Source organism: Etheostoma spectabile, chromosome 2 (assembly GCF_008692095.1).
Source record: "Etheostoma spectabile isolate EspeVRDwgs_2016 chromosome 2, UIUC_Espe_1.0, whole genome shotgun sequence".
NCBI classification, from domain to species: Eukaryota; Metazoa; Chordata; class Actinopteri; order Perciformes; family Percidae; genus Etheostoma; species Etheostoma spectabile.
Window position 1 is genome coordinate 31,453,446 of NC_045734.1, and position 21,748 is coordinate 31,475,193.

At 44.5% G+C, this 21,748-nt stretch overlaps 1 protein-coding gene and 1 long non-coding RNA gene across 2 annotated transcripts in view; both read right to left on the minus strand.

Moving 5' to 3' along the window:
- The window catches only part of LOC116702471 (titin-like), a 210,852-nt gene that overhangs the window by 84,348 nt on the left and 104,756 nt on the right, over positions 1-21,748 (minus strand). Inside the window, 26 exon segments of the mRNA XM_032536680.1 lie at positions 225-503; positions 1,075-1,356; positions 1,967-2,245; positions 3,333-3,620; positions 5,026-5,304; positions 5,408-5,689; positions 5,783-6,061; positions 7,655-7,936; positions 8,261-8,539; positions 8,627-8,914; positions 8,999-9,277; positions 9,375-9,653; positions 10,516-10,794; positions 11,455-11,736; positions 12,615-12,893; positions 14,543-14,821; positions 15,643-15,921; positions 16,547-16,825; positions 17,594-17,875; positions 17,985-18,263; positions 18,358-18,645; positions 18,911-19,189; positions 19,305-19,586; positions 20,117-20,395; positions 20,485-20,766; positions 20,986-21,549. Coding sequence (XP_032392571.1) covers positions 225-503; positions 1,075-1,356; positions 1,967-2,245; positions 3,333-3,620; positions 5,026-5,304; positions 5,408-5,689; positions 5,783-6,061; positions 7,655-7,936; positions 8,261-8,539; positions 8,627-8,914; positions 8,999-9,277; positions 9,375-9,653; positions 10,516-10,794; positions 11,455-11,736; positions 12,615-12,893; positions 14,543-14,821; positions 15,643-15,921; positions 16,547-16,825; positions 17,594-17,875; positions 17,985-18,263; positions 18,358-18,645; positions 18,911-19,189; positions 19,305-19,586; positions 20,117-20,395; positions 20,485-20,766; positions 20,986-21,549 — 7,587 coding nt within the window.
- LOC116702477 (uncharacterized) lies at positions 1,706-1,884 on the minus strand. The gene is made up of 2 exons (XR_004335174.1): positions 1,801-1,884; positions 1,706-1,743 (listed from the first exon to the last, which is right to left on the minus strand). It is a non-coding gene; the product is annotated as an uncharacterized LOC116702477 (long non-coding RNA).

Here is a 21,748-nt window from a genome sequence, read left to right on the forward strand (position 1 = left end):
CAATATGAGGACAACATGAGGACAACATGAGGGTTAATAGTCCACCTATGACTGAGGACAGTGGGACTAATCTTCTATGAATCTGCAGCTCTGTTTCCATCTGAACGTTTTTATTTTAATTAATTGACATTGAATGAAATATGCTTCATGGAAACAGTCAAATTTGATGAATTTTGTGACATTAACGAGTGAAACGTAACCTGTGAGGCCGCCGGTGAACATACCTGCCACGCTGAGTCTGCAGGTGGAGGAGGTGGAGCCTATCTGGTTCTCGGCCCTGCAGGTGTACTCCCCCACGTCGGCCTTGGTGGCTTTGCTGAGCTTCAGGCAGGCCACGCCCTTGGTGTACTCCAGCCTGCAGGTGGGGCTGGACCGGATCTTCCCGTCCGCCTTGAACCAGGACACCTTGATCTCCGGCGTGCCCGCCACCTGGCACTTCAGACACACGGCGTCCCCGGACGTCACCTCCATCGGCTCCAGGGACTCCACGAAGTATGGCGGCTCTGCGGGGACAAACAGAAGGTCACGTGTCAAACTCAACGTCTCCAGAAGGACTTGGTGAGTTCTACAAAGTTATAAACAATGTTTTAAACAAAATGTATTTTGGTTGACTGTCTGGTATTTATAACAACAGTAATATCTCTTCAGAAGATAACCATGATAACAGTTACATCTCTCTATAAGGAAACCATAACAGCAGTTACATCTTTGTAGAAGGTGACCATAACAAAAGTAACATCTCTCCAGAAGGTAACAACAGTAACATCTCTCCATAATGACCCATAACCACAGTAACATCTCTCCATAATGACCCATAACCACAGTAATATCTCTCCAGAAGGTAACCACAGTAACATCTCTCCATAATGACCCATAACCACAGTAACATCTCTCCAGAAGGTAACCACAGTAACATCTCTCCATAATGACCCATAACAACAGTAACATCTCTCCATAATGACCCATAACCACAGTAACATCTCTCCAGAAGGTAACCACAGTAACATCTCTCCATAATGACCCATAACCACAGTAACATCTCTCCATAATGACCCATAAAAAGCTTGCACTGACCGAGGATGGACACGGCTGCGTCACACGTGTCTGTCCCCGCGTCGTTGGACACTCGGCAGGAGTAGGTCCCGGCGGCGTCCTTGTCGTCGGTGCTCAGACACTCGAGGATGCAGGAGCTCTCCGTGGTGGTGATGTTGTGTTTGTAGGAGGCGAAGACCTCCTGGCCGTCTTTGTACCAGGTGACGGTGATTTTAGGAGTCCCGGTGTACAGGCACTCCAGCGTCACCGGTTTGCCCTTCTCCACCGACACGTCCTTCAGCTTCTTGGAGAAGGTCGCCGGCTCTGAGGGACACACGCACACACAGGTGGAGATTATTACAGGAGGAAAGGTTTAGGAAGACAAACACACCCACTCCGCAGTATGGGCTCACAAAAGCTACGGACACGTGGAAAAAGACAACGAAAACATCAAAGAAAGCAACAAACTGTTGAAAAAGGGGACAAACTGTTAAAGGAAGAGACAAAAAAACAAAACAAACACGTTGAAAAAGGCAACAAAACATCTAAAACTACAAAAATGAAGAAAATAGCATAAAATAACGGCTATTCACAGCAACACTTTACTTATCAGGTTCATATGCATGGTGACCTAGACTTTCAATGATGTTCCATGACTTTTCCATGACTTTTCCATGACTTTTCCATGACTTTTCCATGACTTTTCCATGACTTTCTCATGACTTTTCCATGGCTTTTTTCATGACTTTTTCATGACTTTTCCATGACTTTTTTCATGACTCTTCCATGACTTTTCCATGACTTTTTTCATGACTTTTTCATGACTTTTCATGACTTTTACATGACTTTACATATAACTTTTCCAGCTTTTTCAAAATGTATGAATGCTTATGTATCCTGCTTATGAATGATTGTATAACGGAGGAGAACCGACCTTTGACGGTGAGATTAACGGCGCAGCTTTCCTTTCCTGCGTCGTTGACAATCTGACATGTGTACTCCCCGGCGTGGGACCTGTCCACGCTGAACAGCTCCAGCAGGACTTGGTTGTCCTTCAGGGAGAAGTTGCAGCCCCGGCCCACCAGGATCTCCTTGGTTCCTCTGAACCACTTCAGCTTGAGGGGGGCGCTGCCCTTCACCATGGCGGAGAAGGTCACGTCGGAGCCGGGCATGGCGTCCACCGGCTGTGGCGGCACCACGAAGGACGGGGGTTCTGGGTAGAAGCAGACAGTAAGTCATCAAACATGGCACCATGTTTAATCGAACTCTCTTTATGGCCCTTCCAATCTTCCTCCATTCACCGCCATGTTAAACATCGTCCACATTTCTGAGCAAAACGCAGAGCGAAGATCTTTTTTAAATTTTGCATCAATACGTTCACAAAGGACTTCTGGTGCCCACAAGAATGTTATTTTATTGATATCTCGTATCCTTTTGGTGATATGATAATTTGCTTGTGAGCTTGTTCAGTGTCTGAATAGCTGGAGACACAGCTGACAGGTACAGCAGGTGCTGTTGTCGTTAACTGATTACAGATCAAAGAGATGACATCACAGAGATCAAAGGCTTCCTAGCTGTAACATGGTCACTGATAGTTTGTATCCTTTAGCAACCATTTCAGTCTCTGTCTCTGCTGTGCTGTTGTCTCCACGACTCATTTAAAAACAGACAGCTGTGTGTCCTTGTGTGTGTAACAAGCATAGTGTGTGTCCCTGTGTGTGTAACATGCATAGTGTGTGTCCCTGTGTGTGTTTGTGTGTGTTTGTAGGTGCCCGCCAGAAATGCACACACAAGCACGCACACACGGACTACCTGACCAACTGACTGACTCCTAACTGACTTCAGGCCTCAACACTAACAACTGTTTCATAGAAGACAGACTTGGAGAGGAGGAGGAGGAGGAGGAGGAGAGGAAGGAAGGAGGAGGAGGAGGAGGAGAAGAAGGAAGGAGGAGGAGGAGGAGAGGAAGGAAGGAGAAGAATTCTGAGTCTCGTTGGTTCAGCGCTAGCTACGTCCTAGCTGTTTCTGGGAAACATAAACGTCTTAAATAGGTTTTAAAAAGTTATATCTCGGAAAGATTAAGACCCTTTTATCATTTTTTATTTCAATTCGAATGTGCACCAAGTAGTAGGCACACTGATAAAATCTTTGCAGAATTTTCTAGTTACTATTATTATTACTCATGCAGAGATTCAGCAATTCAAGACTTTTTAAGCCGTTTAAAGGAGCCATGCCCCATGTATTTCATGACGTAAGAAAAAGTGAAAAACATGGATGCAAAGCGTCCCTTAGTTTCTGACCTTTGACCACCAGGGTTGCCATGGTTTCACTGGACCCCGCCTTGTTGACGGCTTTGCATTTGTACGCCCCGGAGTCGGACAGGCTCAGCGTGGACACCCTCAGCGAGCAGCTGTTGTTGCTGAAGGAGATCTCGTGATTGGGTCCGCTCTGGACCTCCTCCCCGTCGTGGTACCAGGAGATGGTGAAGGGGGGCGAACCCGACACTTTGCACTCCAGCTCTCCAGCGGTTCCTAAGATGGCGTTGTAGTCCTTCAACTTCCTGGAGAAGGTCGGAGGTACGGTCTTATCTGGTAAGGAGGAGGACAAGGAATTAGTGGAGCATCGGGACACAATGGGCGGCCATTAACTCGGCTGGGATATTCATAACTACTGAAAACTAACATTATATGTCTGGTCAGATTAATAGTGTGGGGGGGGTATCCTAAAACCATACTTTTAATTTTATTTATTTATCTATTTTACCGGGACAGTCTACAGTTAATTAACATTGCTGTAAATGCACCACAATTAGCCAAAATTCTACTCATTAGATGACTTTTCCATGACTTTTTGGCACATAAGGTTAAGACGACTTTAAACACATTTTTTGAATTAATCACATATTATTGATGACTTTTTCATGACTTTTTCATGACTTTTTCATGACTTTTCCATGACTTTTTCATGACTTTTTCATGACTTTTTCATGACTTTTCCATGAACTCTTTATGACTTTTTAAATGACTCAATTAAGACCGGGTGTTTTTTTAGTTTTGGTTTCATTTATTTCTATAAGTTACTGTGGAGTTACTTGAGTTGAAGCAATATTTAATAAAAATGTGTTAAAAAATGTACGTAAAATCTACAGCAACTTACTGCAATTGTCCAGCAAGTTACTGTGATTTATTTTTACAGTAAAGGTACTAAAGGTACTTCCATTTGCAGTATTTTATGTAGTCATTGTACAATACAATACAAGTAAAATACAAAACAATTAAACACAACACAGTACTATAGTGGCTATATGGTGATTTATTGACTGTTATACTCAGACTACTGTGATTTCTACAGTAATACTCAGACTACTGTGATTTCTACTGTAATACTCAGACTACTGTGATTTCTACAGTAATAATTAGACTACTGTGATTTCTACAGTAATACTTAGACTACTGTGATTTCTACTGTAATACTCAGACTAATGTGATTTCTACAGTAATACTCAGACTACTGTGATTTCTACTGTAATACTCAGACTACTGTGATTTCTACAGTAATACTTAGACTACTGTGATTTCTACAGTAATACTTAGACTACTGGGATCAAGGTTGTAATGTAATGTACTTTTTTTACAGCTTTCTACTGTAAAATCATATACAGAAGTGTTACTGGGAAATCTAAACTAATACCTGGAGATTTCACAGATATTATTTACAGTGCAATAGTTACACTAAATACAATACACTAAATGAGTATTTTTGTATTTGTTGTTATATTTGGCACCCCTAAAATCACACTGTGCCCCAGATGGCCCCCTTTCAAAAAGTTCTAAAATCGCCACCGTTTGTCGAAATCCATGTGTATATTTCCCAAAGTAAGCTATAAAGAAGACATTAGTACCAAAGCTCGGGTATCTTATTGGCGATAACTTGAGGAATGTTAATAATACCCAACCCTAGTCCTTAAAGTCCAAGTAGGAAGAAGACACCAACCTAAGACAGTGAGGTTAATTCTACTCAGGTCTTTCCCGACCTCGTTCATAACCTCAAACGTGTATTCTCCAGAGTCCACTTTCTCCGCGGAGAGAACGTTCAGGCTGGAAATCATCTGAGAAAATGAGATCTTGTACTTCCTCCCGGAGGCGAGCTCGACACCGTCCTTGAACCACTTGGGTATGAGCGCCGGGGTGCCGCACACTTTGACCTCCAGGGCGGCCATGTCGCCGGCCGTCACGCTCAGAGCGTCGGGCTTGTCCACTATCTTAGCAGGTTCTGGAAGCAACAGAGGAGAAGCAGAACATGTTCTTACTCAAACCTGCAGGAGGGAAGATGGGAAAAAACTGCATGAGAAAGAGAGAATTATATGATTACGAACCTAGGACAGTCAAGTTAGCGAAACACTCCACACTCCCAGCATCGTTTCTGAGTTGGCAGGTGTATCTGCCTGCCGTGGTGGCATCAGCCTTAAAGACTTTAAGAGCGACCAAGTTGTTCTCAAAGGTGATTTTCCTGTTGTCACCGTCCCTGAGAATGTGATCCTTGTCTTGAACCCAGGACACAGTAATGGGTTCAGAGCCTTTAACAGTGGCCACAAGGGTCACCTCCTCTCCCAGTATCACTGTCATGTTGGACAGTTTCTTCACAAACGACGGCGGCTCTGAGGGGAGGAGAGAAACTCAAAGTCAGCAAGGTGACAATACTCAACTAGTAGTTATGATTTTAATTTGAGACTATCGCAATTTCTACTGACCTCTGAGTTTAACGGCTGTCTGGCAGGTGTCACTTCCTACACTGTTTGACACTTTACACTCATATTCGCCGGCGTCCGAGGGCTCTATCCCAATGACATGCAGCGTAGCCGAGCTGCCCTCGCTCACCATCTTAAACTTCCTGCTCTCCATCAGAGGTTTCCTGTCTTTGAACCAGGTGATCTGGAACGGAGCTGTACCGCTCATCTCGCAGTACAGACTCACGTCCTTACCCTTCAGCCCTTCAACGGGCTGAGGGACTTTGACAAAAGATGGCGGGTCTACAGAAAGATCAGGAAACTGTTAAAGAGGCATACACGGGAAAATAATCCATGACCAAATCTTAAAGCTGAAACCCGTAACATTTTGTGTGTTGTTGTGCTCTGCCGTAGCAAAAGCCCCACAGCTAAGATGGCGGACTTTTATGGACGTTTTGGTAAAAGGTGAAGATGTTGAAACTAGAGACAAGATGGCAGAGCTGCGTAACTAACGTCTACATGGTGGAATATTTTTGAAAAGATAAAATGGGTTTGTAATTTTGGGAATTATGTCTGAGAAAGCTAAATTTATGGGCAAATTTTGTATGTTTCTATTGGCGGTTGGTGGGACTTGTAGTTTTAAATATTTCTTTAAACTACACTTAAAAGTGTGGAGTTGCTGTTAAAGATGGTTTGAACTACAGCTAAGTTGTTGAAAGTCGTTGGAAGTTCCGTCTAGGCTGTTGAGAAAATGCGCAAGTTGTGAAAATGTGTTGAAACTACAACAACAATGGCGGAACTGATGCGGAATTGGTCGGGACCATAGTTTAGATGGCGGACTTGTGAGGGATCAAATGGTAAAACTTTTGGGGAAGTGTCTGTTGGAACTACAGCTAAGATGGCTGTGTGGTGGAAGTGCACTTGGATGAGCTGTGATGCCGGAGTTCTTGAGGAAGGATCATGGGATTACACTACAAAAGAAGACTTGGTTGGAACTACAACTGTGATATGATGGCAGATTTGGGAACTACAACCCAGCGTTTAAATGGACGATGGAACTACGGTTTACATTATGGAGTTTTCATGGGAATTTGTAGATTTTTGGGGAAAGATGTAGGAGCTGTAGTCCAAATAGAGTCGAGGAAGTGCATTGAAACTACAGGTGGCAAGACAGCGTTGTTGGGGAAGGACGATGGAGCTAACTGAAGGGGCTGACTCGTGCCATTTGTTGTAGGTACAGCTAAGATGGCCGAGTTGTAGAATAGCATTAAGATGAGCTGCGATGGCAGCGTTCTTATGGAAACATCATGGGATTACTAATAAAAATAAGACAATAGTATAGGATTGGTTGGAACTACAACTGTGATATGATGGCAGATTTTTTGTAAAAGGACGTTGGAACTACAGCCCAGATGATAAACTTGTAAATGTTTGTTGAAACTACAGCTTGCTTGGTGGAGTTGTTGTGGTAATTAAATTGGGAAACGATTTTGGAGCTACAATCCAAATGGAGTCGCGCAAGTGCACTGAAACTACAGGGGACAAGACAAAGCTGTTGTGGAAGGACGTTGGAGCTACAGCTATAAGGTAAGATTGGGGAATTTCAGGGAACAAGGTCCCAGCATGTTTTAATGTGCATCGCCCAAACAGAGGGCCAACCCAAAGAGCCGATGAACTTTTCTCAATAGCGGAACAACACAACTAGCATTGAAGTTTCCAGCCTAAGCTGTCAACAACACACCGTAGGGGATGGATATATAAAGGGCTTAAATGTTACGTATTTCAGCTTTAAGCAATACAAAAACAACTCTAACTAAAACCTCACACTGAAGAGTCTGTGCCTCTAAAGCTCAGACCATGACTAACAAATGATTAGGACGTCAGTGAGAGGCTGACCTTTAACGGTAAGGGTGGTGCTGCAGCTCACACTGCCAGCATCATTCTGAGCTTCACAGGTGTAAACGCCATCATCGTCAAAGCTGGCACGGACCAGTTCCAGGACCGCTACTGAATCAACAAATGATGTCCTGTAGTTGCCCCCATCTGTGACCTTGGTGTCGTGTTTGTACCAGGTCATTTTCAGAGGGGCTGTACCACTCACTTTGCACTCCAGGCGGAGTGACTCACCCTGCTTCACAAACTTAGTGGCAGGGAGTTTCAGCAAAAACTCAGGTGGTTCTGGAAAGCCAAAATACAGACATATTAGCTACTGGAAGATGTAGGGACTACTGTTAGACTAGATTTTTACAACAGTTACATGAAGTGAGCAAATGAGATGATCTGAGCAGATGAGCTGACAACGATGGGTTAACAGTAGAGACGGGATGGGTGTGAAAAAAGCAAGTGCATCACAAAGGCAACAGATAGTTCTTGATGAGAAGCTGCAGCAGTGAAGCTTATAAAAGAGTAACAATGAAAGCTGGGACCCTCGTTTTAGCCAGCGATGCACATGTGAGATGAGTACAGCCACGCAAGAGTTGATTTAAAAGATGCAAGTCGAACCTTTGACTGTCAAGTCTGCGCTACAGCGTGCAGAGCCAGCATCGTTACTGACTTGGCAAGAGTAAACTCCACTCTGGGTGACACCCACTGAATAGAGCTCTAAGAAGCAAGACAGTCCGTCCAGCCCTGTGAAACAAGTGGGCCCCGTCATGAGCTCGGTCTTGTCCTTGAACCATTTGACCGTGAAGGGGGGCGTTCCCTTAAAAGTGCCTTTGAAGCGAACAGTGCCATTGGGTAGAGCCGCCTGAGACTCGGGCAGCATCACAAAGCTGGGAGGCTCTGAAGAACAAGACGGACCGTGTTAAAGTGGTACTCACCTTTGGTTTGGGATCGCACAAACAATCACGTTGGAAAGCACTTTCTGACCTTTAACAGCGAGGGATCCACTGCAGGCGCAACTTCCCGCTGCGTTGGTCAGTTTGCAAGAGTAGGATCCTGCGTCAGATCGCTCCAGCTGTTCGATTTCGATGGACACGTTATTGTCCTGCTGAATGAGTTTGTGCTTTACACCACTAGAGACTTTGGTCCCGTCTTTCTGCCATTCCACAGAGATGGGCAGGGAGCCAGATATTTTGCAACATATCTGAACAAAGGAGCCCAAGATCTCTTGCATGTCTACCAGAGGTTTGATGAAGCTTGGGGCAATTACTTGTTCTGTTACCAAAAAGAATCATGAGAAAATTATTAGACTTTATTCAACATCACTACGTCTACGTACCACAGGAGTTTCACACCAACCTAGTACGATCACTTTGACTTTGCAGGTGCAGCTACTGATGTGGTTTGCCACCTCAAAGACATACTCTCCTTCATCCTCTTTTTGAGCGGACTGGACCTTTAGGCTGCTGATGTTATTCTCAAAGATCAGCTTGTGCTGCCTGATGGACTGAAGCTCCCTGCCATCTTTCATCCATTTCACTTTGAGCTCAGGGGAGCCCGTTACCTTACAGTCCAGACTGACTGGATCTCCCACTGTAACCTTTATCACTTCAGGTTTCTCAGTGATCTGAGGAGGCTCTACAATGCAAAGCAAAGTAAAAGAAAAAGTATAGAGTTTCATGCAAAGTTAGGACCATGGAAAGAGATTTGATAACTTGGTTAATCGCAGGTATACCTTGCACAGTTAGCGTGGCAAAGCACTTATCCTGCCCAGCCTCGTTTACCACCTGGCAGGTGTATTTCCCGTTGTGTGTCACCTCGCAGGCTGGAATCCTGAGAGTTGCCACATTGTTTTCAAATGTTCTCTCGATCTTTGTATCCTCCAAAATCCAGTTCTCATCTTTTTGCCATTGTACAGAGAGAGTGGGAGAACCCTTGACAACACACTGAAATTCTGCCATTTTACCCAGAACGGTGGCAGTGTTTTCAATCCTCTTGGTAAATGTTGGCGGTTCTATCAGAGACAACCAGGGAAATGTTAAAGGAAACTTCCAGTTTGTCCTACCCTGGAAATCCAGAGTCCCCCCAAGAGCATGCTTTGAATTTACTCAGCGAGTTACTCTGGCATCGAGTAGAGTTATGGAGAGAGATCTAGACCTGCTCTATCTGTAAATTATAGAGTGGTCTAGACCTGCTCTATCTGTGAATTATAGAGAGGTCTAGACCTGCTCTATCTGTAAATTATAGAGAGGTCTATACCTGCTCTATCTGTAAATTATAGAGTGGTCTAGACCTGCTCTATCTGTAAATTATAGAGTGGTCTAGACCTGCTCTATCTGTAGATTATGGAGAGGTCTAGACCTGCTCTATCTGTGAATTATAGAGAGTTCTAGACCTGCTCTCTCTGTGAATAATAGAGTGGTCTAGACCTGCTCTATCTGTAAATTATAGAGAGGTCTAGACCTGCTCTACCTGTAAACAATGGAGTGGTCTAGACCTGCTCTACCTGTAAATTGTCTCGATATAACTTGTTATGGGTTGATAATATAAATACAACTGACTATGCCCTTGTAGCCGAGCTGCACCAATCACATCTGAGTATCTGATGTAGGCGGGGCCAGAGGCCAGCTGCACAGATGAAGACCAGTTAGATAGTTAGCTAGCTGGTAGCTAAGCATACAGAGCTCTGGATACGTCCCCCCGTGTGTTGTTGTGATTGGTCGTAGTTTTATCCAATTGTGTGCAGTCAGATTTTCAAGCGCTTGATGCCTTTCAGTACTCGATGCCAGACTCTTAATCTTTGGGATTTGGATTTCCAGGCCAATGTTTTCCCGCAAAAGATAAAAATGTGGATTTGTAATCCTCATGAGACCAACCTTTGAGGCTTAGCGTAGTCTTACAAGTACAGGTTCCCACCTCGTTGGCCACCGTGCACTGGTATTCACCGACGTCTACAACGTCACATCTCTGCACCTCCAGACCCACCGCGTCACTGATCTGGGAGAGGCCATGTTTGGCACTGGGCTTGATCTCCTTGGCATCTTTGTGCCATGTTATCTCAAACGGACCAGTCCCCGCAACCTGACACTCAAAACAGGCCGCGGTGCCCTGCACCACGTCAGCCGGGGCCAGCTCTCTAATGAAAGACGGCGGCTCTGAGACGAGAGAAAGAAAACTGTCATCACCTTTTTCTCTTGAGTTCATTCTTTTCTAAAAAATAAATATGCCGCGGACTCCATCAAATATGTTCTCAGGTATGTAAAAGATGCCGTTTTAATAAAATAGTGATTCTCAGCGTTGCTTTAGTAACCCAACATTAACCCTCTTGTTGTCCTCAGGTCAAAAAATGTCTCTATCTGTATCTAGTTTCTTTTTAACCAAATTACCATAATAAATGGATTCCTTCCAACGCTCTTTCATTCCTCTGATCTTAACTATTAGTCAAAATAATTCATAATTTCTGCTTTTTGAACTCTAATATTAGGCATACTTCTATATAAATGAGGGTTATTGACCATGAATTACAGAAAGTATAAACATAGTAAGGTGGTGGTGGTGGAAACTACAAAAAAGTCTGAAAAAGGGAAAAAAATGTCCAATTTTACGTAACTTTGAAAATGTAAATAAAAGACAATGAAAAAAAAGTCAGAAGTGTTGAAAAAGGGACAAAAAGGTAGGACAAAGTTCAAAACATCGACAAAAAGCTTCAACAAAAGTGTTGATTTTCAATTTTGACAGGAAGACAACCAGAGGGTTAAATGTCCTGCACCACGTCCTGCACCATGTCCTGCACCATGTCTCTTGACCCGACTGACCTTTGACCCTGAGGTCCATGCTGCAGCTCTCGCTGCCGGCCTCATTGCGAGCCTCGCAGTAGTACAGCCCGCTGTCTTTCACGTCCGTCCCCCGGATCTCCAGCGTGGCCACGGAGTTAACAAAGGCCACGTTGTACCGGGAGCCGGGGCTGATCTCAGACCCCTCCCTGAACCAGGACACGTCTATCTCAGGTGTGCCCGTCACCTGGCACTCAAACACTTTACTCTGACCGGGACGGACCACGGACACGCGCGCCGGCGTTCGCGTGAACTTAGGGGGCTCTAAGGAAGACAACAATAGATGTAACCACGGTGATAATAATACGACTTCAGATCCAGTATTAGGGGACCACTAATGTCTATATAAAGAGACTTCAGATCCAGTATTAGGGGACCACTAAGGTCTATATAACAGACTTCAGATCCAGTATTAGGGGACCACTAGGTCTATATAAAGAGACTTCAGATACAGTATTAGGGGATCACTAAGGTCTATATAAAGAGACTTCAGATACAGTATTAGGGACCACTAAGGTCTATATAAAGAGACTCAGATACAGATTAGGGACCACAAGGTCTATACAAAGAGACTTCAGATACAGTATTAGGGACCACTAAGGTCATATAAGAGACTTCAGATACAGTATTAGGGACCACTAAGGTCTATACAAAGAGACTTCAGATACAGCATTAGGGACCACTAAGGTCTATTAAAGAGACTCAGATAACAGTATTAGGGACACTAAGGTCATATAAAGAGACTTCAGATACAGTATTAGGAACCACTAAGGTCTATATAAAGAGACTTCAATACAGTATTAGGGACCACTAAGGTCATACAAGAGACTTCAGACAGTATTAGGGACCACTAACGTCATATTAAAGAGACTTCAGATACAGTATTAGGGGACCACAAGGTCTATATAAAAGAGACTTCAGTTACAGTATTAGGGGACACTAAGGTCTATATAAAGAGACTTCAGATACAGTATTAGGGGACCACTAAGGTCTATATAAAAGCAACCAAAGACCATGTCATGGGACCTTTAATTAAATACTTCATCACAAAGTGGAGGGTCAGCGTCAAGGCAACAGATTGAAATTCAAAATGTCCATAAGGACAGATGGATGGAGACATATTTGACATAAAGAATGACAACCTTTGACAAAGAGCGTTGCCTGGCACGACGTGGACCCCACATCGTTCTGGATCTCACAGACGTACTCTCCAGAATCGGAGGTTTTGGCAAAGAAAAGCTCCAGGGAGCTGGAGGTGTTGTCTTTGATCACAGAGCAGTCGACACTGGAGGAAACCTCCTTCTTGTTTTTAAACCACTTGATGGTCAGGGGGGGCGTGCCCGAGACCAGGACGTTAAACTGGACCTTTGAGCCCGGCAAGACATTCATGCATTCGGGCTTTTCCAGAATCCATGGAGGTTCTGGAAGAGAGAGAAGAACCAAGAAAGGCTTCTGAAAACGGCATATGGAGAATATCCAGCCCGAATCGGGGGAGTTGGAAACCTTATTTAATCCGTTGATTCGTGGACAGGGACACCTTTTTTTTTCCGTGGGAGTGAGCTAGGTAGGTAGACTTTGAAACACACACACTCACACACACACACACACACACACGACTGTTAGACTAATGTACTTCAATGGGAAGCATCTTCCATAAAAACAGCATGATTACGGTAGGATTGAAAAGACGGAAATCTGCGTTAAGAGGTCGGTCGAGGGGGGGGGTTGCGTCCTGGAAGCGGATCGCGTCCCGGAAGCGGATTGCGTCCTAGAAGCGGATCGCGTCCCGGAGGCGGATCGCGTCCTGGAAGCGGATCTCATACCGGAAGCGGATCGCGTCCCGGAGACAGATCGCATCCCGGAGACGGATCGCTTCCCGGAGGTGGATCGCGTCCTGGAAGCGGATTGCGTCCTGGAAGCGGATTGCGTCCCGGAGACAGATCGCATCCCGGAGACGGATCGCGTCCCGGAGGCGGATCGCGTCCCGGAGGCAGATCACGTCCCGAAAGGCGGATCGCGTCCCGGCTGCCGTTGTTCCGATCCCGTAGACCACCGTGACCTAACGGAGAACTCGTGTCCCTGTCGACGAATCGCTAGCTCTGAGTCACTGTAACTATTGGCTGACGAGACACTCGTCCTCACACCTTTGACAAACAGCGTCCCGGAGCACTGCACCGCCCCCGCCTGGTTCCGGGCCATGCAGGTGTAGCTGCCGCTGTCCTTACTGTCCAGGTGAGAGATCTCCAGAAAGGCAACGTTCTCAAAGAACGTGCATTTGTGTCTGTCGTCCGTCTGGACCTCCTTCTCGTCTCGGTACCACTGCACGGTGATGGGCAGCGAGCCCGACACCAGGCACTCCAGGTGAGCAAACGAGCCCCTGATACCCTCCGTCTTTTTTAGTTTTCTCGTAAAAGACGGAGGAATTATTTGATCTGAATTACATAGAACACAGAAGAAAAGAGAGGTGAGACTAGGGATGGCCAATAATAATTAATAAAGTATTTTAATTTTTTTTACTACTAAAATTAAAAGAAAATAAAAATAGGAGAATATTAATGGCCAAATAGTAATTAATAATTAAAAAAATAATAATTTATTTTAAATCTTTTATATTTAATAAAAATAATTTTAATATATAATATAATAATTTTTTTTAAATTAAATTAATTAAATAAAAAAAAATGATGGCCAAATACTAATTAATAGTTTGATTTTTTATCACTGAATTAATTAAAATTAATAGAAAAAAATAAAGGTGTGAATAGTGGACAAATAAGAATTAATCATTTAATTAAATAAATACTGATTTAATTTAAATAATGTATTACTAAATTAATAATGGCTTACTATAATTAATTAATTAAAAATAGAGACGGCCAAATGAAGCTCGGTGAACCGGCGTCTGTTCAGTCTGAGCCACTAGATGGCGCTCTCTGTCCAACACTCAACAGAGACCACACTGCATTAGCCATCTAATCAGCCAATCAGCTGTGAGAACACAGACGCCGGTTCCCGGAGCTCCACCCGGGCCATCCGGCCATCACGGCGACCTGGTTCCTGGAGAACTGACCGAGCACGGTGAGCGTGGCGTCGCACGAGCTCCGGCCGGCGTCGTTGGACACCTCGAAGGTGTAGTCGCCGCTGTCGCCCTTCTCCGTTTTGACGACCTTGAGCACCGAGCTGGTGTCGGTGCCGTGGATCTTGTACCTGGGGCCGGAGGCCAGCTCCGTGCCGGCCTTCAGCCATCTGGTCCGGAGGGGTTTGGTGCCCAGGAAGCGGGCCTCCAGCGTGGCTGGGTCCCCCTGGGTCACGCTCACAGACCTGGCGTCCTCTGTGATCTTAGCGGGCTCTGAGACGTCAAACACAAAGTCAGGAAAGAACCCAGAACCACCGGGACGGACTGGAGGCTCCGCATCAACTCAGAAAGTCATAAAGTGATATTTATGATATTTGGATTTGATAATTGATCGTGTTTCATGCAGAAAATATCCCTCAAATATGAAGTATAAGTAAATATTTCTTGCTTTGCTCTGTTTTCTCTCTGTAGTCTGACATCTCACACACAAACTTACACAGACACACACAGACACACACACGTACACACACACACACACACACACAAACACAAACACACACAGAAAGACACCCACAGACACACACACAGACAGACAGAGACAGACACACATACAAAGACACACACACACCAACACAGACACACACAGACAGACACACACACACCGACACAGACACCACAAGACAGACACAAGCACACCACACACACTCTCTCTCTCTTCTCTCACACACACACACACACACACAAACACACACAAAAACACAAACACACAGACACACGTACACACACACACACACACACAAACACAAACACACACACACACCAACACGACACACACAGACAGACACACACGCACACACACTCACTCTCTCTCTCACACACACACACACAGACACACAAACAAACAGACACACACACACAGAGACACACACCAGCACCCAACTATCAACACCAGGCCACTGAAGGGGAGCCTCCTTAGAAGCATAGAACATGGGGTTTTATATGTACTCTATATATGTATAATGATATAATGACTGAATGAGTTGATAAGGAGATGCCGAGTCTGAGTTATGGCGCCGGTAACCACGGTAACCAACCTTTGACTGTGAGCACAGCGGAGCAGGTCTGGCTGCCGGCCTGGTTCTGGGCCTGGCACGAGTACTTGCCGCCGTGCTCACTGTGTACGTCGGTGAAGTGCAGCAGAGCCACGTGGTTCTCGTATGAGATCTGAATGTTTTCAGCCTCCCTGAGCTCGTGGTTGTCTTTGGTCCATGACGCGGTCATGGGCTCGGAGCCCCTCAGGGTGCACTGCAGGGACGCCTCGCCGCCCACCAGACAACTCACGGCCTCCAGCTTTCTCACAAACGACGGCGCTTCTACAAGGAAACGTGGCGTAAAATCACATTATTGGCTTCTCTAGGGACACTAGGACCACTTCATCCTGCAAGCTCGGGGTTCTCTATGAGATTCATGATCAGAAACAATCAGCTGGGGATCAGTTGAGCCCGACCCATATTGGACCAATCAGAGCAGAGTATACTAACACAGCAGATCTATTGCTAAACTCAAATAAAATTGGATTTTTACTGATATTTCTGGAGAAAACTCATATTTTTTCATTTGTTTGTGACGGGCTACACAGATTCAATAATGACGTATCCTAAACGTATAAAAACTTCACATGTGACCCACTGGGCCTCGTAAAGACAGACCTCATCCCGCAAAGTCAGGGTTTTCTATGAGATTCATATTTAGGAAAAATCCACTGAGGATCAGCTGAGCCCGACACATGTTGGACCAATCAGAGCAGAGCAGTATACTGACACAGCAGCTCTTCTATTACTAATATTTCTGGAGAATACTCATATTTTTTCATTTCTTTGTGACGGGCAACACAGATTTGATAAGGACTATAACGTATAAAAACTACACATGTGACCCACTGGGCCTTTAAAGAGAAACCACAGCAACCAAAAGAGAGTCCATAGCAACCAAACCCACCTTTCAGCGTGACGTGACACTCGCAGGAAGCCCCCCCCACTTCATTCTCAACATTACACCGGTACACACCGACGTCCCCTGGCTCTACGGCCAGCACCTGCAGGGCGACCAGCTCGTCTTTCACGGTGATCCGGTGTCTCTTGTCGTTCCTAACCAGCTTTGTGTTTTTATAAAACGACACCGTGAAAGGGGCGGAGCCAGAAACCTGGCCCTCCAGCAACATCTCAGAGCCTTTCACCACGTCTTTGGGCTCCAAGCTACGCACAAACACCGGCGACTCTAGAAGACAATATGACATAATGATGATAATAATCCGAATGAAAAGCATCCGCTGGAGTTTTATTGTGATGCTGCAGATGCTTTGAGTGACTTCTTCAGCTCTAATGACAAGACATCCTCAGGTTTTACCCCCTGTGGAGAGGCCACGCCCACTTTAAGCCAACAAGGTCAACAGGGACCCATTTAGGTTCTTTAGCGGATCTGATTTTCCCCATTCAATATTTCCATTGACTTTCATTATCCCTCATGTTGCCCTAATGTTGTCTTCATGTTGTCCTCATGTTGTCCTATATCAATGTTCTTTTACCCAAAACAACATGATTGATTCCACACAACGCTCTTTGCTCCCAAATTTCTGATCTGGAAACTTTAATAAGGGGTCAAAATGGACTCGAGGAGTAAAAAAACAAATAATGTAAATCAAAGGAATTTTTGTTAACTTATTATTAACGCATTCATTATGACCGCCCTAAGGTTGATTTCACACAGATTTGAGGCTTTAACAGGATCATGGCTAGTCTATCTTGGATGGTTTTAGACATTGGGACTAACAATCAAAGTCTTTTTTGGGGAAAAAGGACGGGATGTTGACCCTGGAGCCACGGTGTTAAGCTCTGAGTTCTCAATTATGTCCTCGTCCACCAGAGGGCGTGAGAGAGGCGTCTTGACAGGATAAACACTGATGATTTGTCATTGGAACCGAATGTCTGTAATGTCTAAATAAAAGTAATTTACCAAAACTGGGAGTGGAATAAATGACCAACCAACCTTTGACTGTAACCGTGCTGCTGCAGCGGTCGCTACCAGCCTCGCTGGACGCCACGCACACATAATCTCCACTATCCTCTACACCACAGTTGACTATTTCCAGAGATGCCACTAAGTCAATCAGGGACATTGTGTATTTAGGGCTGGAGCTGATCTCCATCTCATCCTTCAACCATTTAAAAGCGATGACGGGGCTGCCCGTCACCTTGCACTCCAGCTTGGCGGAGTCGCCGCTGGTGACGAGCTTAGTCGCCTCGAGCTTCCTCACGAACGCGGGAGGTTCTGAGAGAAGAGGTTAACATTCATTATCAGACACAAGACATAATGTTAGTATCACAATATATTGACAGCATGACATTTTCACGCAGCTAAAGACACTTCAAATTGGCACCTTTCACAAAGAGGACCGCGGTGCAGTCCACCTTCCCAGCATCGTTGGACACTTGGCACGTGTATTTCGCCGAGTCACTGGGTTTCACAGAGTGAAGCTCCAAAGAGCTTGAAGAGGCATCTTTCTTTATGAAATATGAGCCTCCAGTTGTAATCTCTTTTTCCTCTCTGAACCACTTTACAGCTAACGGCGCTGTTCCAGTGAAGGCTGTTTTGAAGCAAAGAGTTGTTCCCGGTATAACATCCTGGTTGTTGGATTTCACTGTGAACACCGGGGGCTCTGGAGGCCGTGGACAAAACAAAGATTTCACGTTAGCATGAAATCATTCGAGGATTGTACACAAGAAGAAGAGGCACAACATAAGCCATTTAACCTTTGACATAGAGCGTGCCGCTGGTTTCCTTAGAGCCGGCTGAATTGGTGGCTCTGCATTTGTAAACTCCCGAGTCAGCTTTCTCCAGCCGTATAATTCTCAGTGTGGCGGAGCTGTCTTTGAGTTCAGGCTGGAATTTGGATCCAGACGTGATCTCCTGGTCGTCTTTGAACCAAGCTATGGTCATGGGTTGGGACCCAGACATTTTACAGTCCATGGAGACATCATTACCGATGTTTCCATCAACTCTTTTCAGGGACTTGGTGAAAGTTGGAGGCATTATCCGATCTGGTTGTTGAAGAAAAAACATCTCATGCATTAACACAATTTCATATTGTTTTTTAAAAGAATCCCTTGGCTCAAATCTAAAAGGAAACAAGACTCTGCAAACTGTTTTTACTTACAATCAAATCCAATGTTTCAGTTAGTAGTAAGTCCCAAAACCTTACCTTCACATTAACAACCTGAGCAACTAAGAGTGGTTATAATTTCATCATAAGTAAAACAGAAAAAGCCTGATGACATGTTAAAGAAGCAAAAACCAGGAGCTAACCTAAGATTGTGACTGAGCATGTGCACTGGTCTTTCCCAACTTTATTGGACACCTCCATCTTATACTCTGAAGTGTCTCCTTTTTCTGCTGTGAGTATCTTCATGCTGGCCACATTGTCCTTCAGAGTCATCTTATATTTACGCCCACTGATCATCTCCTTTCCGTCTTTAAACCATTTCACTTTAAGGTCTGGGCTTCCAGAAATTGTGCACTCCAAGGAGGCCGAATCGCCTGCAGTCACACTAATGGACTCTGCAGGTTCTACAATCCGGGCCGGTTCTGGGATAAAACAGACCCGTTAGTTATTCAAATATAGGACTTTAGACGCAAGATCCTTAAGAACTCAGCAAGGAGCTGAAATACAAGCATCTCTGCATCAAAGATGTCGACTGACCTTGCACAGTCAAGGTAGCCTCACATTTCTGTTGACCAGCCTCATTCTCAGCTTGGCACGAATACTTGCCGCCATGGCTGATGGCCACCGTCGTTATCGACAAGCTAGCAACGTTGTTCTCAAACACCATCTTGATGTTTGGATCGTCATCTCTCAGTGTTTCAGAGTCTTTCATCCATTTTACAGAGATGGGAGCTGATCCCTTAACAGTTCCCTGGAGTTTTACAGTATTTCCCAACACCGCTGTTGCACTCTCAACCCTCTTCGAGAAGGTTGGCGGTTCTACGAAAACAGTTAAAGAGTTAACAACTTAGTTTAACCCTTGTGTGGTGTTCATATTGTTATTACACATCCAATGTCCCCAGGCCTGGAGGACCCACAACATTATTAGGCTTTTAAATCAATACGGACAAAACCATTCATGTGTCATTTACCCCTGTGAGATCACATTAATGATCATATGATCATTACTGTTTTTGTGAGAAAACAAAGAAATGCAAATATGAATTAGGCAAAAAAAAAACATGATTTTTGATCATTATTGGTGCTTATTTCTTAGAATGTAATCAGAACAGGTGAACATGCTTGTAATGTTGTAACTCTTTCTGAGAATAGCAGGTGCAGAAAGACAACATAGTTATTTTGTATGTTCATCACAGAAAAGGAGCAAAGACCAATGAGTTTGTTAGAAGAAATAGTAAATAGCATAACTTTTCTTTTTTCAAACATTGAAACTGGGCCTGCACACATGAACACCACACAAGGGTTAAAGCTCAAAATGAAGCCTGAGTCAATAACACAGCTTTACTAACCTTTAAGTTTAGCTTGGGCCTTGGAGGAGACTTTCCCCACATCATTAGATATGACACACTGATAATCTCCAACATCTGCACTATCAAAGGTCTGGATCTCCAGCCTTGATAAGGAATCCTGTGCAAATATTTTATATTTCTGATCAATGGAGATGGCTTTCTTATTTTTTAACCAGCTGATTTCAAAAGGAGCGGTTCCTGTGATCTCGCACTCCAGCTGAGCTGCTGCTCCCTTTATCGCTTCGACTGTCTGAAGCTCCTTTCTAATGTATGGGGGCTCTGGGTGTCATAAGGGTACGTATGCAGTTAATACCAAAGGTTTTCTCATTTGGACAGTGAGTGTAAAGTAATTGCAAGATTTGACAAACCTTTCACAGCTATAAGAGTGTTGCAGCTCTCGCTGCCGGCATTATTTGACACCTCGCAGGTGTAACTCCCACTGTCTGTGACAAGAAGGTTCATTATCTCCAAAGAGGCAACTCCATTCTTGAAAGAGATTTTATATTTGTCTCCATCACCAAGCTCTCTCTCATTCCAGAACCAGTGGATGTGAAGTTCAGGCGACCCTTTAACGGAGCACTGAAGGCGTGCAGCTATACCTTGTTTCCATGTTATCTTAGGTTCCATTTTCTTAACAAAGATAGGCGGCTCTGAAAGGAGTGTTCAGTTAAAAAAACACCAAGATCATCATCAAAGGAGAAACAGCAAACAAAAACAAAATAACCAAGACAGAAAAGTGTGAAAAAAAAATGCAAAAGGAAAGACAAGAACATAGCGGAGCGTAACAGCGTCAGCAATAATCCACTTGCTCATTTCAGAGTAATACGTTTTCTTAAAAGCTAACGGAAAGATCATCTTTAGGATCTTACCTTGAACTGTTACCACAGCCTCACAGGATGAACTCCCAGCCTCATTCATGGCTGTGCAAACATATTTCCCAGAGTCCTTCAGTTTGGACTTGGGTATCTCAACAACAGCCACCTTGTCCTCAAAGGACATTTTACACTCCATGCTTAGGTGGACTTTTTTGCCATCCCTGGTCCAGGTGACGGTCACACCAGTGTCCTCGTCCACCTGGCACTCCAGCCTCAGAGCGTCATTGACAGCAGCTGACACCGGCTCAATGGTCTTAACAAAGCTGGGCTTCTTGATCACCTTGAGCTCTGTTGTAAAAGTAGCAGTGCCTACACTGTTGGAGGCCTTGCACAGGTACACTCCCTGGTCTGTCAGCTCGAGACTTTTAATGTGAAGGGAATACTTGTTCTTTTCACATTTCATTACATAGTTCCCTTCGGAGGAGATGGCTATGTTGTCCTTGTGCCAGACAACTTCCATGGGTGAGGATCCAGTGAGTGAGCACTGGAGCACAGCTTGTTTGCCCACATATAAAGTCATTGGGTCTGGTTGTGATACAAATATCGGTGGGTACAATTCTATGGAGAGCAGGTAGAACATGAAATTGAACAAAGTTTCAAAAAGTAGAAAAAAATACACTATCAAAACATAACCTGTGCAATCTCAACTTGGTGATCAATGTGGATTAAATATGAGAAAATATGATCCTCTACATCATCATACCTTGCCAAAAGGTGACAGTAGATCCAATTCATATACAAAGAATCACTTCCACAT